Source organism: Crocodylus siamensis, chromosome 3, assembly GCF_052110815.1.
Source record: "Crocodylus siamensis isolate JL-2025a chromosome 3, ASM5211081v1, whole genome shotgun sequence".
Classification (NCBI taxonomy): domain Eukaryota; kingdom Metazoa; phylum Chordata; order Crocodylia; family Crocodylidae; genus Crocodylus; species Crocodylus siamensis.
The window spans coordinates 98,539,924-98,555,654 of NC_143397.1; the positions used below are offsets into that span (position 1 = coordinate 98,539,924).

General features: G+C 47.0%; 1 protein-coding gene across 3 annotated transcripts in view; it reads left to right on the forward strand.

Annotated features, from left to right (window-relative positions):
* The window catches only part of SVEP1 (sushi, von Willebrand factor type A, EGF and pentraxin domain containing 1), a 190,731-nt gene that overhangs the window by 88,222 nt on the left and 86,778 nt on the right, over positions 1-15,731 (forward strand). For all 3 annotated transcript variants that reach the window (XM_090038832.1, XM_090038830.1, XM_090038831.1), the window contains exons 10-13: positions 1,575-1,682; positions 1,980-2,111; positions 6,129-6,323; positions 10,971-11,092. In XM_090038832.1, the coding sequence (XP_089894958.1) occupies positions 1,575-1,682; positions 1,980-2,111; positions 6,129-6,323; positions 10,971-11,092 (557 nt within the window). The remainder of the gene's footprint in view (positions 1-1,574; positions 1,683-1,979; positions 2,112-6,128; positions 6,324-10,970; positions 11,093-15,731) is intronic.

The following is a 15,731-nucleotide window of genomic DNA, read 5'->3' on the forward strand; positions in this document are numbered from 1 at the left end:
CCTTCTTCCTGGATTTTAAAGAAATAATTGTGTTTAAAACACATTAGTAAGCATCTAATGTTATGATGGTTTTGAAAAAACAAGCATGAAGTTGTGCACATAGTGATGCCTTCTTTATTGATGTCTAATAACTGGAGAACCATTGACTGAGTCTCATTCTCCTTTAAGTCAAAATAAACACCAAAACAATGCCACTAATTTCAAGTGAAGTTTTTCCTGAATTACAGTTCATCCCTTATTTAACTAGCTATCTGACTGATGTGTTTCGTGTGCCTTTCGTTGGTGGTAGTATGGTTAAGCAGTTAGAACTCAATGGGATAAGCTTAGCAGTGATAATGTAGTGATAATTAAGGCACATGTTCATTTAACAGAAAAGTGGGATCTGATCATTGAACACAACAGTTGTGTTTCCTTCCATGCCATCCATGTATGGCAGGAGGCGCTATTGTTGGGATCAGCTGATTGTCAGCCTCTGCCCCCAGGACCAAACTGGGAACTTGAATCAGTTCTGCTGCAGACTGAGGCCAGAGCTCATAATCAGATGATTTTCAACCCCAGGCCCAGACTGCACCAGGACTGGTTTGAGTTCCCAGTGTGGTGAGCTGACAGTCAGCTGATTGCTGGCCCTGGGTGGGACAGCCCTGGATCCAGTTTGAGACTGGGGCTTTCTGGACTGGGTGACAATCAGATGATTGCCAAAACCTTGCACTAGCTCCTCTGGCCAGGCTACCAGTTGAATGGGATAGGAGGCTTCTGGTAGGGGTGGGAGGGAGCCAAAGAGCTTCCCCTGCTGGGGGCTTCAAACCCTGCCAGGAGCCTCTGGTCCCCCACACTTCATAGCCCAGCCACAGCTGCCTGGCACAGGATTTAAAGACCCCAGTGGGGGAGCTCTCTGTATAAAGAGCTTTATAGAGGTCCCTCAGCACTCTTTATAAAGCTCTCTCTAGGTACTGGGAGCCAGAGACCCAGTAGCCTCTCCACATTGTCTGAATCCAAGCACACCAGGAAATTTTAAAAAGTATACTTGCAGACCATCTGAAGAGGGCCTACAGTGTGGACCATGGGCAACTGGGGATCTAGGTTCTCGTGGCTTTTCAGGTGCCAGTGCTCTGCACTATAAAGCAGCACCTACAGTTGCGAGGCAGGGAGCCCTCAACCCTTCAGTTGATACTTCCAGGAACTTAAACACTTGCTTTTAGGTGTGTAGCTGGGGCTCCTAGCTGCATGCCTACTTTTTAAAGGACTGGAGTACAGCCTTGATGTCAGGTTCATGGTGCTCCTCTCCCCCTGGCATCTACCTCCAGAAATTGGATGGAGGCACTTGGTCCAGAACTAGGTACTGCCTACAGGCCAGTCTCACTGATCAGCTGAGCATCTGTGTTTCTGGCATGATGCAAACAAGCCACAAAGATGTTACACATTACATCTGGAATACCTTTGTGGTGCATTTACTATATCATCATGCCATAAATTTGCTCTGACTTGTGGGTTACTATTTATGGCTGAATTAATACCTTAATTGTATCCTAAATGTAATGTGATCAAATTTCATACCATATTTTGCAATCCTCTAGATGTAGAAGCCCCTACGCTTGATAGATGCAGATCTCCACCTCCAATTCAGGTATCCGCGAATGAGTACAGAGCAACATGGGAGGAGCCACAGTTTTCAGACAACTCAGGTGAGAGAATGCACTTTAGGTATATACAAAGCAGCTGAAGGTTGGGGTAGTCTAAATGGTTCTCCTGGCACCCTTTGAGACCAAGGGATTTTAGCAATGTACTGTTTTGAAGAGATGCTACTGCTTTATCAAGAATTTACTATGCTACAATTTATTTTCCTGAAAATATTAACAGCCCCAAGTCATGTATTGTATAGTCAGCCCCAGTAGGGAAGGTTGCTGTATGCTTTTAACTATTAAGATGTTAACAGAGAGAGCCTTTTTTTTTCTTTTGTTTGTTTTGTTTAACTACTCCAGGAGCTGCACTGACTATCACCAAAAGTCACTCACCTGGAGATCTCTTTCCCAAAGGCGAAACTACAGTTCATTACACTGCCACAGACCCATCAGGAAATAACAGGACATGTGAGATCCACATTGTCATCAGAGGTTTGTTATTTTTTTTTTCTTTTTTTGGGCCACTGAAACAAATCAATTTACAACTAGTCAAAATGCCATTATCTGTATCATTCGCCATCAGGTAGTTGATGTTATAAATCAGTCACTTGTATAAGTAACAAGTCTTTCTTATACATGGATACATAAAATGTAAAACCAGACTGGTGCTCTATACATTTCAGTCACCACTGTTCTAATGCTGCTGAAATCAGGTCCACTATTGAATGGCTTATATGGCATGCAATTGGAATAATGTAGCAGTGAATCAGGCCCTTCCCATTCAAATTACATGTAAAAGCCACAAAAGTTTTATTTTCAAAGCAGTAAATTCCTTGAAATTAATTCAGTCGTTTGTCAATGCAAAATACATATTGACAAAGAAAATAAAAATCTGCCTTTGGGTTTTCTTGCTGTAGCTGGTATGGAAGACAAGTTGTTTGTTTTTTTTAAATTATTGAAACGAACTACTAATTTCCTAGCAGAAAGCAGAACACTTTCTAGTCTTCAATCTGTGTGCTGTTACATATGTGTGTATGTGTATAACATGTATATTATAAAGACAACCTCTCCTCCCCAAACCACTAGCAGGTCCATATTCTTTTTGAAAAATTAATAACTAAATTGACAAATACACATGTAAATTTGAAAAAATCAGGAATACATACCAATATTCTGATTTGGCCTGATTTTTTTTTAAGTCTCACTAATATTTATATTTACAAGCCGAGGTTCAATAATTAAGTCCTGTAGCTTAAATATCGTAGGTATTGCAAACTATAGTGCAGTGATTCTCAACCAAGGTGCCACATAGTGCCCCACAATATTAGCACTGTTAGGTGTGCAAACATGATTCACAAGATAAACCCAGAGATTTCAAACAGGAATCCATAGTGTTAAAAACATTCTGACCTCCTGTGGTCTTTTTAAGTTCTTTTTAACAGAAGAATTTCTCTGCTATTTTTGTAGTAAAAAAAGCAGTGAAAAACTAGAGCTTGCATTTTCCAAGGGGTGTCTTGAATCTAAAAAAGGTCAAGAACCACTGCTGTGGTGTCTCAACATAGTCAATTTCTTAATAGAATTCAAAGCTATTGTAATTTAGAACATTAAGCTTTCCAATTCTCAGACTTGGCATCATTTCAAGCTCTAGGTGACCTCAAGCATCATAGCCTCCCAAACTTTATAGCCTCCCTTTCCATTTCAAATATTCACATTTTTCTTCAAACTCGGCTTGTTGAGTAGCCCATGCCGAATTTTTAAATGGGACTAGAACTGAAAATTACTGTTTGGATTTTGATCTCTGACATGACAGAACAAACTCTGCTGGAGTCAACAGAAGTAGAGCAATGTAAAACTAATAGCAATGATATCAGAACTTGGTGTGTTAAGCTGTGCACCATAGCTTTACTGTATAAAGCTTATATTTAAAAATCTGGTTAATTTTATATAGTGTTTTACCAGGTAGAGAATAAGAGATACTTGTTTTTAGGCAGAAGTATAATAGGTTTTCAGTCACACATTTCCACATTTCTGAGTGTGTTGGCACTGGATTTATGACCCAGATACCTTGTTCCAGGCAGACCTAAAACCTTCAGACTGACCATGACCTCTCCATTCAATAATAGGTCAAATTTATTGATAGACAGTAATAGCAGATCAGAGTAATGTAAACAATGGTGTATCTACTAGTCCCAGGGTTCAAAGAATCAAGATACATCTGGCCAGTACATGAGTTTCACTCTAAGGTTCTTCCTTGAATGTCAGATGTCAGCAGCCTGGAGATTGGAGGTTGAAAGCTGAAGCCCAGCCTCCCCCAGTGGGGTGGGTGAGGTAGGCTGGTGGTGTGCCCTCTGTTCATGGTGGCATTGGGTTCCCCCTCAGGGACCCTTTGCTACTCTGAAATCCCTTCTTTTGTATTCTTTTCCTCCCCTGATGACTCTTCATCTCTGAGCATTGTTGACTGGTCTGTCTGTGATCATCATACTGTCCACGCTTGTCCTGTCAGCATATTCCTTTGTTTCACAAACCTGTCACATGTACACATTTTAATTTAGTTCTTTCTGGTGCCTTCCTAATTTGGTCTGTTTACCGAAATCAGAAATCTCAAGGGCTCTGCAGTGGGCACTGTCATCCTTATCTCTGTTATGGAACAGTGTGGTACATGTCTTCAGTTTCCCAGCCTGTGTGTCTGTTTGCTGCTTGCCTGTGTCAGACACAGGCGACCTGGAAGGAAACTTTGTCACAAACAGGCTTTTAGAAATCAATTAACCCTTGCCATTGCCCTGGACCATTGTTTTAATGCAATATCTACTTTACCTACAAGCCGGTTCCCGAAAGCAAACCTCTAAATTCTAGCCTTCAGAGTGCTTTGGGTTTTTTTTTTTAATCTAATGGCTAGGAGCCGACATTGCAGTTCTTTTAGGTGGTTGGAAACTAGTTTATACCTGTAACAAAACAAAAATCTGAGACACGTAGACCAGTTTCGAAGTAACAGATCCTGGTCTAAGATAGACCGGTTCCTATGTAGTAGTATCAGACTTACTCGAGCTAGGTTGGACTGGTCCTATCAAATCTTAGTGCCAGGTCCACTTGTGAATCAAGGTAGGTTGCTATCTGCCAGTATCCCAGGGGGTTTCAGAGCGCCTGCTAGGCCCCCACCCCCCTCTCAGGGAGCCACAGCATAGCTGCTACAGCCAAGCACCTAGTGAGGCAGGACAGAAGCAGGGTGGGGGAGAAGTGGGGCCTGTGATCTTCTGGGGCAGGCAGTGCCAGTGGCACACCCCTCATTCCCGGCCTGTGTCAGAGGGGCACAGAGTGTCCCTGCCCTGCCCGGAGGCCTGGGACCCTGCACCACAGTGGCTCAGGGATGGGCTTGGAAAATTCCTCCCCCACCCTCCTCCCCTGGGAGCAACCTGCATTCCTGGCTGGGTCAGGAGGAGCACACAGTGTCCCTGCCCAATCCCAAACCTGGGACCCTGTGCTGCAGGGATTGATATACAGTGACAGCAGATAAAAAGGGTTCAGAAGCTCCGGGAAGGGTTCAGAGGAGGATTTTCCCCTGCATCAAGCCAGCATCCAGTTTTGGCTGAAGCAGCTTCCTCCTGTGCAGCTGTGGGGCACCAGGTCCCTGTGCTGGGCTGAGCTGTGTCACCCCTCCCTCCCCGCCAGCACCGCCAATGGACAGGAGCCCCACAGCTGCACAGGAGAAAGCTGTTTCAGCCAAAACTCAGCACTGGGTTGGCGTGGGGGGGAATTCTCTGAACCCTTCCCAGAGTCACTGCAGCACAAGGTCTCGGTGCTCAGGACAGGGCAGGGACACTGTGCCCCCCCACACACCGACCCAGCCAGGAAGGTGGGGTACGCTGCTGGCACCATCATCCCCTAGCAGCTCATGAGCCCTGTTTCCGCTCTCTCCATCCTGTCTGGGGAGTGCCTCCATGCCCTCTACCCCAGACAAAGCCCAGGGACCCCCATGCCACTGAGCAGAAGGTGAGCATGCCTCCCTCTGTTGCCTGTAGGCAGCTGTCAGCTGCTTGACACGTTACAGGGCAGCAGGAGGAGGCATGTACCTGACGTCCGATGAGAGGTGGCCCTCACTCGGCTAAACTCAGTTGCATTTGGTAATATCTGGCATGCTGGTTGCTGTGCAGGAGCACCTTCTGCTTTGGCCAGTGCAGGCATCTGCCTCCCTCGCCCCACTGAAGGGCAAATGTGAGTTTTGTTTGCTAATGGTCCAGTTTACGCAGCTTAGAGAAACCTGCATAGATTGGATTGGCTCCATCTCAGCCTTTTTGACTATCTGTACTTCGCCAATGTTTCTGAATTAAACTCCTGAGCGTTTCAAAAGCAGTAACTGTGCTCCTATTGAAATCAACTGAAATATTTCTCTTGGCTTGTGTGAAGGCAGAGTTATGCTGATGCTGGATGATTTTGAAAATCCTAATTTTAAGATTGTCTAATGAGTATTACTTGAAAAGTTACCGGTATGTGAACTGAATGTGTTTTATACAGGTTCTCCCTGTGAAAATCGTTTCACCCCTGTGAATGGTCATTTCATATGCACAGAAGGTGAAATAGGTGTTAACTGCAGCTTACATTGTATGGATGGTTACAGCTTTGCAGAAGGGGCAACTGAAAAGTACCATTGTGCTTATAAGGATGGGATCTGGAAGCCACCATATTCTACTGAATGGCCAGACTGTTCTTGTAAGTTTTACTTTCATTATTAACCTACTTTTTTCTGCTGTAAAATAAGCCAGTGGTACGTTGAGCAATCTGTATAGGAGGAATGTGATTAAAATAGTTCTAGGACTTATGGCAGTTTTATTGATAAAAATTTTCAATTGTACTTTCCTCCAAACGTAAAAGAATCTTCAACTGTAAGTCCTCTAGAACCAACAACTTATTTCAGAAATGGAATGAAATGTAAAAATAATGATGTTTTGAATCCTTGGAATTTACAAGATGTCAATGCAATGACATTTTGATTCAAATAAGAAATTAAAATATTTTGTCTGTAGAGTAGACTGGCCATGTTGTCACAACTGGAGTGGGAATGAAGAATAAGGTTATAGGAAACTGTTTGCAAGGAAGTTTTTCCACTATAGCAAACCATACTGTTTAAACCTATCTATTTCTGAGATAGATATAGGGTCGTTGGTTGCAGCCATGTTGGTCTAGGGCAGGGGTCGGCAACCCCTGGCACACAAGGCCTCACCAACTCTGGGTAGCTGCTGCCAGTGACAAAACCTGGGCTGCTTCCAGCAGGGCTTGCAGCATCTCAGCTGCCTGCTGGGAGCAGCTTGGGCTCCTGGCTGGCAGCAGCTACCCAGAGCCAGGGCCAGTTGCAGCTGGGGGGCTCCAAACAGCTGTGCCGGGTCCAACATCAGCTCTGTACCGGCGTGTGCTGCCGTGCCTCGGAGCAGGTGGTGGGTGCAGGGCCCGAGGCAGTGTAGCCCTGGTCTCACCCCCACTCCCTAGCACAGAGGTGATGGTAGGCTTCCAGAGCCCAGCGCAGCTGTTTGTAGGCAGCCCAGGCTCTGGGCAGCTGCAGCAAGCAGCAGGCAGGCTTCAAACAGCTGCACCGGGCTTCACAGCTCTGGCATCAGCTCCGTGCTGGTGGCAACTGTGTGTGCACCTTGGGGCAGACAGCAGGGCAGCACAGCCCACCCCGAGGTGCCTGAATTTGTGACAGAAATCAATCAGACTATAGGTTTTCAGTCCAAAAGATGAAGACGTCATCTGTATCTCTCAGGTATAGCATGGGTTTGATGGTGCAGTTCTTGAGGAGTTCTTCCAGGTGGATCATGAAAAGGTTGGCATGTTGTGGGGCCATTTTGGTGCCCATAGCTGTGCCTGTGGTCTGGAGGAAATGTTGGTTGTTGAAACTGAAGTTGTTGTGTGTGAGGATGAAGTGTATGAGTTTAGTACTATCTTGAGGTCTGTACTTTGAGTTGTAATCTTGCTCTTGTAGATGAGGCTTCAATGCCGTCCTGGTGTGGTATATAAATTGGTGATGTCCATGCTGGCTAGGAGGGTAATGCTGGGAAGGAACTATCTAACTAATGCTGAGAACTATCTTTTAGTTTTCAAAGGAAGTCTGTTGTGTCTTAGATAAAACTTGGTCTTTGGGTGACAAAAGGCTTTAGGATGGGTTTGATGAAACCTGATATTTCCTCAGTTAGGTTTTCATGGTTAGAAATGATAGGTCTGTCAGCGCTCCCTGGTTTTTGGATTTTGGGGCACATGTAAAATGTCCCTGGATTGGGTAGTGGAGGGATCAGGGTCTGAAGTCTTTCTTGTAGTTCAGATGGAAATGATGTGTTGGTGGTTTTGAGGTGAAAAGGAGAGTTGGATCTTCCTTTAGTTTTTCATAGTAGGTAGTGTCAGAAGGTTGTCTGTGGCTTCTTTTGTATAGTCTTCATGGTTAAGGATAACTGTAGCTCCTCCTTTATCTGCTGGTTTTATTACTATTTGGTGGATGAATCTCAGAGATTCTATGGCCCTTCTCTCTGAGAGGGAGAGGTTGTTATAGTGGTGTTTGCTGTTGAGTATTTCATTGTTCATTCTTTCTCTGAAGCAGTCAATATAGCAGTCAGGGTGTGAATTTTGTCCACCGAAAGGTGTCCAATTTGAGGGCTTTTTGGATTTTTTGGCGTTAATATTTTCGTTGATGTTGTCACAGGATGAAGTCATGTTGAAAGAGGATTTGTTTTGGTTGGAAAAATAGTCCTTCAGACAAAAGTGTCAGCAAAATTCTTCTAGTTCTCCACATTGTAGTGTCTTAATTTTTGTCCAGAAGAATACCCAAATAAGGCCTTTGGAGAGGACAGATTTTTCAGCATTTGTAAGTGTGTGTGTGGAGAGATTGATAATATTAGAAGGTTAACTGGTTCCTTCTGTTACATCAAGTATGAGCCTAAAATGTCGTAAGGTATTTATTCATGCCATTTGTCTGAGGGTGGTTTTGTGGCTGGGAAAATTGTTTCTGTAGTAATTGGTTCCATTTCTTGTTTTTGTGTTGGATGGTTGTTGTAACAAATCTCTTTGTATACATTGTATAATGTTTGGGAAGATATCCAGATTCATCTCTCTTAGATTATTGTAACATGTGTTGATTTCCTTCTTGAACTGATTTCTTTTGGAGTGGGCTGTGTGAAGGAGATTATTTTTAATTTTTTTGTGAAGTTCTCCTGCATAATTGTGAAGCATATTTGATATCTCAGAAGCAATTTCTGTGTGGTTGTCAGAAGATTGTAGATGTTTCAGTATTCTGGGAATGATGTTGTGTTTCTTGCATAGCCTTAGAAAGTGTATGTTGCTGCATTTTAAAACATTTGTATATAAGAAATATACCACAATCTAAAGTCATTGATTAATCTACTATTACCAAACCAGAACTTATTAGTAATTTCTCATTTGAGATGGGCCCAACTTGAACCCAGCTATTCAACCCAGCTTGAACCCTGAATTTATTTGTAATCCAGATGTGAAGAAACAGATTCAAGTAGTGCAAACAAAGCCTGCCATTACAACTAATGGTATTATTTCTGCAGTATGAGCAGATAATAATGACCTCAGTGATTTATATACATATCAGGGTGTTGGAATTATGGACCAGCCCAAAATCCCTGATCTGAACACTTGAACTTTGGGAATTTTGAAGTCTGTACCAGGAATCTGTACTTTTAGGCCAACTAGATTAGTAATAAGTACTGATATATGCTTTGGTCTCCCTCTGTGACATATCATAAAATACATGCTGAAGGAGTTGATGATGGGGGAAAAAAATTGGCATGAACATCACAGGTTCCTTTCCTTTAAGAAAATGTTGTGATATGTCAATGATAGCCATTTTTTTCTTTAACAGCTAGGAACTTTCACACTGTTCAGCACAGTGTCTGCTGGAAAGCTTGTTACCATATTCAGGTTCTAGAGCAGTTTGTTTTGCCTTTCTTTATATTTATAAAATTCTTTGGATTTCAGGCTCTTTCTCAAAGATAATCTGTTGAATTTAGAAAATTTAGTATAAATCAGCCCAAAGCAGTCTTTGAAGCTATTATACTGAGGTAGGTTCCCTCCTATGTCCCCCGCCATTGTACTGGCAGCAACAGGCAGCCAGCCCTCGGGGCATTCCTGGCATGCTGTAGACAGCCCCTCAACAGCAGATGGCTCTGGCTGAATCCTGGGAGCTGCATATGGCAGCATGGAGCCAGCCTGACCTGGCCTGCTGGTGCATGCCTTCAAGCTGAAACCAAGCTGCCTAAGTGCCAACACGTGAGGCTTCTGGCACTGCAGGTGCGAGCCACACACCATCAGGCCAGGCTAGGCCAACTCCATGCCTCCACACATGGCAGCACGGAGCCCACCTGGCCTGATGGTGCATGACTCCCTGCATCTCCTGGTCTGCATGCCATCAGGCCAGGTGGGCTCTGTGCCTCCACATGTGACTCCCTGCTGGAGTGCTTGGAAGCCCCATGTGGAAGCATGAAGCCAGCCCAGCCTGGCCCAATGGCGCACAGCTTCTGCCTGCAATGCCAGAAGCCCCATGTACTGGCATGGAGCCAGTTTGGTCTGGGTTGAAAGTGTGTGCCAGCGGTCTCAGGTGGGTCAGCTCCATGCCACCATGTGCAGCTCCTGTGATTCAGCCAGAGCCACATGCTGCTAAGGGGTTCTGCCTGCCTTGGGCCAGGAGCAACCCAAGAGCCCACTGCCTGCTGCTGCCACTGGCAGCATGGGCTGCACGCCATAGGTGGGGTATGTGGCAGGGAGGCCTACACGCACCCACAAACCCCACACCCACCCCTCCTCAGGACTCCCCCACAAACCTCACACCCACCCACAAATCCACACACAACTTCCACTCCCCTTCACAAACCTCACACACTTCCCCCCCCAATAAATCCCCTCCACACACACAGACACCCCATACCCATTCCCAGCCACACCCCACACTCCCTCACACACAATATACAAGAGTAAGACTTTATTTTTCAAATAAATCAGGACAGTAATTTTTTTTAATAAAATTAAAATATGTTATAATCGATGTTTGTTTTTTAGCATATGATTTGTTTTTCTCTGGTTCCAAGATGGCAAAACCCCTTCCAAAAAGGAGTGCTTTGGAAGGCAAGGATGGGGACTTCTGGTGGCAAAGGCCAGGGATTAGGGGTGGGACTTCTGGTCCCAAGATGGCAAGTGGGGCAAGGCACCTGTCATGGGGCAGGGCTACCCCTGCGGCCTTTGACAGCTCACCCGAAGTCATTAAGCGGCCCTCCAGCCAAAATAATTGCCCACCCCTGTGTTATACTCAACCTATTAACCAATAAAAGCTTCTTTTCCCCACATTTTCAGTAAATCGTTTTGCCAATCATGGGTTCAAATCCTTTGAGATGCTGTACAAAGCAACCCGATGTGATGACAACAACCTTCTAGATAGCTTTGCTGAGGCTTTCCAGAGTGCACTTGGTAAAATGGTAGGTTAGTAATACAACTTGTTTAATAACTTCCTTACATTGCTTCTTTTCCTCCTTACCTGTTCTTTATATTGCATTCCTTAGAAGCTTGGAGGTTGATTTTGTTTCAGTTCAAATGATAAAATGTCTCCCTTATAATGAAAGTGCCCATACATTGATTGTTACTATAAAGAGTGATGTGCAAATTGTTGTTGCAGCCACAGATTGGAATTACAGTACATCTTCAAAACTGTATCCAAAGGGCAACATTCCTCCCCTTCCATCCCCTTCCCCTCCCCCCTACCAGTAATTTGTAGCTATTATTATTGCATAACAAACTGTTCTCTTTTAAGGTTTGATGTATACAACATCTCTTTGTTTATGTTTGGCATGGTTTTAAATTATACATTGTGCATAATTCCTCACAAAATGCTGGAGTTTCACTTAACTAAATGAATTCTGTTATCCAAAAGTCTTTTCAACGGGTGGTTTACCAAACATTGGGGTAGCTGAGGATGTGCTGTAGCTTCAAACTTTGTCTTGGAGATGACACTAGTAAAGTTTCCAAAAGTACCAGAGACGTAGAAATCTGAGTCTACTGACTTTCAGTAGGACTTGTGCCCCTACATCAGTTGTTTTGAAAAACCCCATTTTACTCCCTCAAAATTAAGTATTATTCTCAAAACTCAGTGATTGGGACAAAAAAGACTCCCTGTCTTAATAAGGCAGTGCCTCATCAAATGGAGTGGTATACAGGAGAAGTCATGGCAGTAATGGGGAGGAGAGCAAAGTACTATCAAAAGCTACCATTCAGCCCCGCAGGGACATCATCGGCCCAGCAACCTGCATGGCCATATAGTCTTATATGGATTACAGACCCCAAAGGCATTTGATTCATTGGCATTGCCCACCAGCCCTTTTGTCAGTGGTGGACACAACTTCATTGTCATTCTCTTATACTGGAGTCCAGACCAGGGATAAGCAACCACTGGCACAGGTGCCAGAGTGTGGCACACAAAGGCATTTTGCTTGGCACATGTGCCTCGGAGCAGACATTGGGGAAGGTGCCACGGCTGTGCTGCCACAACAAGGATCAGGCCACTTGTGGCTCCGCTCCTGGCACACAAACATCTTACAAGTCGAGGTTGCCGGTGTTTTTTGACACTGCCCAAAAACGTTGCTGACTCCTGATCTAGACATCTGTTGGTCAGTTGTATTGTCCCAGCTTTGTTTTCTTTCTGCAGAAGAACTTGGCTGATTTCCCTACCAATCCTCTTTGATAGCATATTTATCACCTGTCTCTGAGAACAAAACTTAAAAGTGCAACTACTAGCTGAAATTGCAAGCACTAAGTCATGGGACAAAACACTTGAAGACGAGCCTGAGCATTTGCATCAAAGTGGAGCATGCTGGCATACCAGAAGTCCAGAAGACAGTCTAAATATGTCAAGTTCATTTCCCCAGGATCTTGGAAATGCTAGTATTGTTCCAAAGGCAAGAAAATTAAATCACTAGCATCTAAACACAAGAGTTGTGTAGAGAAGCTCCAAGGAAAAGTTGATAGGGTGAAAGTAGATGCAAATAAAAAGCACTTTCTAGAGCTTGCTTTGTTGGAAAGCCTCCTGGAAAGCAACAAATACTGCTGAATTAAAGAAACCTGAGCTACCACTGCATTCCTCTATGATGGGTTCTGCATTGTCATCACTGGTAGAGCAGTTTATTTGCAGTCTGGAGGGTCTCTGCAAAGTTATCTGTACTGGTTAGGGGCTGCACAAAGGGAATGAAGGTGGAACAGCTGTTTTAGTCATGCCTTTGCTTCCATATGCAAGGAACACAGGGACTCCTTATGGACTTTACATGGGCCAGCGTGGAAAGCTGTGATACTACTGGACCAGAGCAGAGCCCAGTTGATATATAGATCAGGGGTGGGCGATTATTTCTGGCGGAGGGCTGCTTCACAAGTTTTGGTGAGCTGTCAGGGGCTACATGGGTAGCCCCATCCCTTGACAGTTGCCCCACCTCCTAGTCACCATCTTGGGACCAGAAGTCCCGCCCCTTGCCCCCAGAAGTACTGCTTTTGGGGAAGTCACCTTGGAAATGAAAGTTACACCCTGTCACATGATCTGCATCATAAGACCTAACCACCCAACAGGAAACTGCCCCACTCACTGTATCTGTCCCAGGATCCCCTGCCCTCATCACACAGTCACATAGATATCCTTGTTATAATATCTGCCCAGGTGACTAGGGGAACTTGGTAGGTATGCCAGTACATGCACTAGGAGCACTGGGCCCAGTACCTACCAGGGCCCAGGCCACCCCAGGCTGCCTATGGCTTCAATGGCAAGTGGTTCCTGACTACAAGGCCCAGACCTGCATAGCACAGCAATGAGCCAGCCCTGCCTGTCCTGTTCTGGCTGCAGCAAGTGGTAGCCAGCTGCAAGCCTGAACCTGCATGTGGTGCAAGGAGCCAGCCAAGGCCAGCCTGGTACCACCTGGTTCCCAGCTACAAGGTCAGGACCTCATGGCCAGGCCCATCCCCTCCCAGCAAGGGTTCCTAGCTGCAAGGCAGGGGCTGGCACCCCACAATGCAGCAAATGCCAGCCCAGCCTCCCTTCCCCTCACCAGCACTGGTCACCAGACCCCTCCCACAAGCCAGGACCCAGCCCACCCCATCAGGCCCCATGCAGCAAAAGCTGGCCAACCCCCCCTCCACTCCTCACTGGCACCAGCATGACCTGGCCTATCCCAGCCTGCCCCCCTCTTTCCCCCTGCGGCACTGCAGAAGTCATCCCAGGTCCCCTCACCAGCACAGCCCCCTCCAGTGCTGCAGGACCCGCAGGGTGGATCAGCCACAGCTTTCCCTCCCTGGTGCTGGCCCATCTGGGCCCGGCCCAGCCCCTCCCAAGTGGTATGGGACCAACCGTGGCTTCCCCATGTGCTGCTAGGAACAGGATGAGCCAGGCCAGTGCTGCTAGGGACAGGATGAGCCAGGCCAGAGCAGCACACAGCTCAGCTGCACCTTCCCCCTATGTGAGCCATCTGGTCCCAAGCGGGAGGAGGCTCTGCTGCTGTTTTTCCTGGCTGGTGACAAGCCAACCATCCTGGCCCCTCCCGAGTCGCAGGAGGCTCTGTCGCCACTTTTCCTGGCTGGTGCTGACCTGGCTGGCCCAGTCCCATCCAGAACAGCCTGTGACCAAAGCTGGCTTCTCCACGTGCTGCTGGGGATGGGACAAACCTGGCCGGAGCAGCAGGGGCTCAGCTGCACCTTCCCCGTACCTGTGCTGGCCAGTCCCCAGTGGCATACGGTTCTGCTGCCGCTTCTGCTATCTGGTGCCAACCGGGCCAGGCTCGTCCTTCTCCCAGCAGCACGTGGGGAAGCCACGGCTGGGACAGCCTTGGCTGCATGCCGCTTGGGACCTGCTGGACCTAGACGGGTTGGCACCAGCCAGGAAAAGCAACGGCGGAGCCTCCTGCCTCTTGGGACCAGCCAGCTCAGGTAAGGGGGAAAGTGTAGCTGAGCCCCTGTTGCTCCAGCCAGGCTTGTCCCGTCCCGAGTGGCACACAGCTCCGCTGCCACTTTTCCTAGACGATGTTAACCCTGCTGGGCTCGTCCTGTCCCCAGCAGCATGTGGGGAAACTGGCTTCAGCCATACACCACCTGGACAGGGTGGGCCCAGCCAGGAAAAGTGGCAGCAGAGCCTTCTGCTACTTGGGACCAGACGGCTCACGTAGGGAGAAGGTGCAGTTGAGCTCCTGCTGCTCTGGCCAGGCTCGTCCTGTCCCCAGCAGCACGTGAGGAAGCTGGCTTCAGTTGCACGCCGCTTTTCCTGGCCATTGCTGACCTGGCTGGGCCTGTCCCTGGCTCAGGACTAGCCCAGAAGCACCTTTCCCTCCCTGGTGCCAGCCCAGCCCAACCCACACAAGGCAAAGCTATAACTTGCCCTTACCTCAGCTGACCTGCGTGGCTGGTCCCAAGAGGCACGCAGCTCAGCCACCACCTCTCCTCCCTGCTGCCAGTTGGGCCAGGGCTGCATGTGGCACAGCTGGCCCAGCTGCTGCTTCCCTTCCCCAGTGCCGGCTTGAGTATCATGGCACAGGAAAAGCATGCCAGCGGCCACTTTTCTGGGCTTACCTGCAAGGCAAGATCCTTTCCAGTCCCGCGCAGGAGGCAGAAGTCGGCCCAGGCATACCTTCCCTTCACTGGCACCACAGGATCTGGCCCAGGCCCCCGTGCCCCTCTCAATCTGCAAATGTGGCCTGACCCAGGGGCAGGGTTGAGGTCATGGTTGGTTTCCTCACGACCAGAACCCAAGTAAACAGCCCGAGGTGGCTGGTGCCGCCAGCCACTGCTGGAGGCTTGTAGACAGGGAGCTGTCATTACCTAGGTTTTGAAGGGGCTTCACCAGCCAGAGGGAAGTGCTTGGGCTGGATCTGGCCTGTGGCCCGTATTTTGCCCACCCATGCCATAGATACTTATATCTTGTAACACAATACACAGGCAACTGCCAGGGTGATTGAAACATGGAAACACTGCAAGGTGGCTTCGCTCTTTCGTAAATTTAACTTCCTACTCCCTCCATATTGAACCCACAATGAGTCCTACTCCAAGCAGGAAGGGAGTATATGCACGTAATAGAGATGTATCATATCACATGTG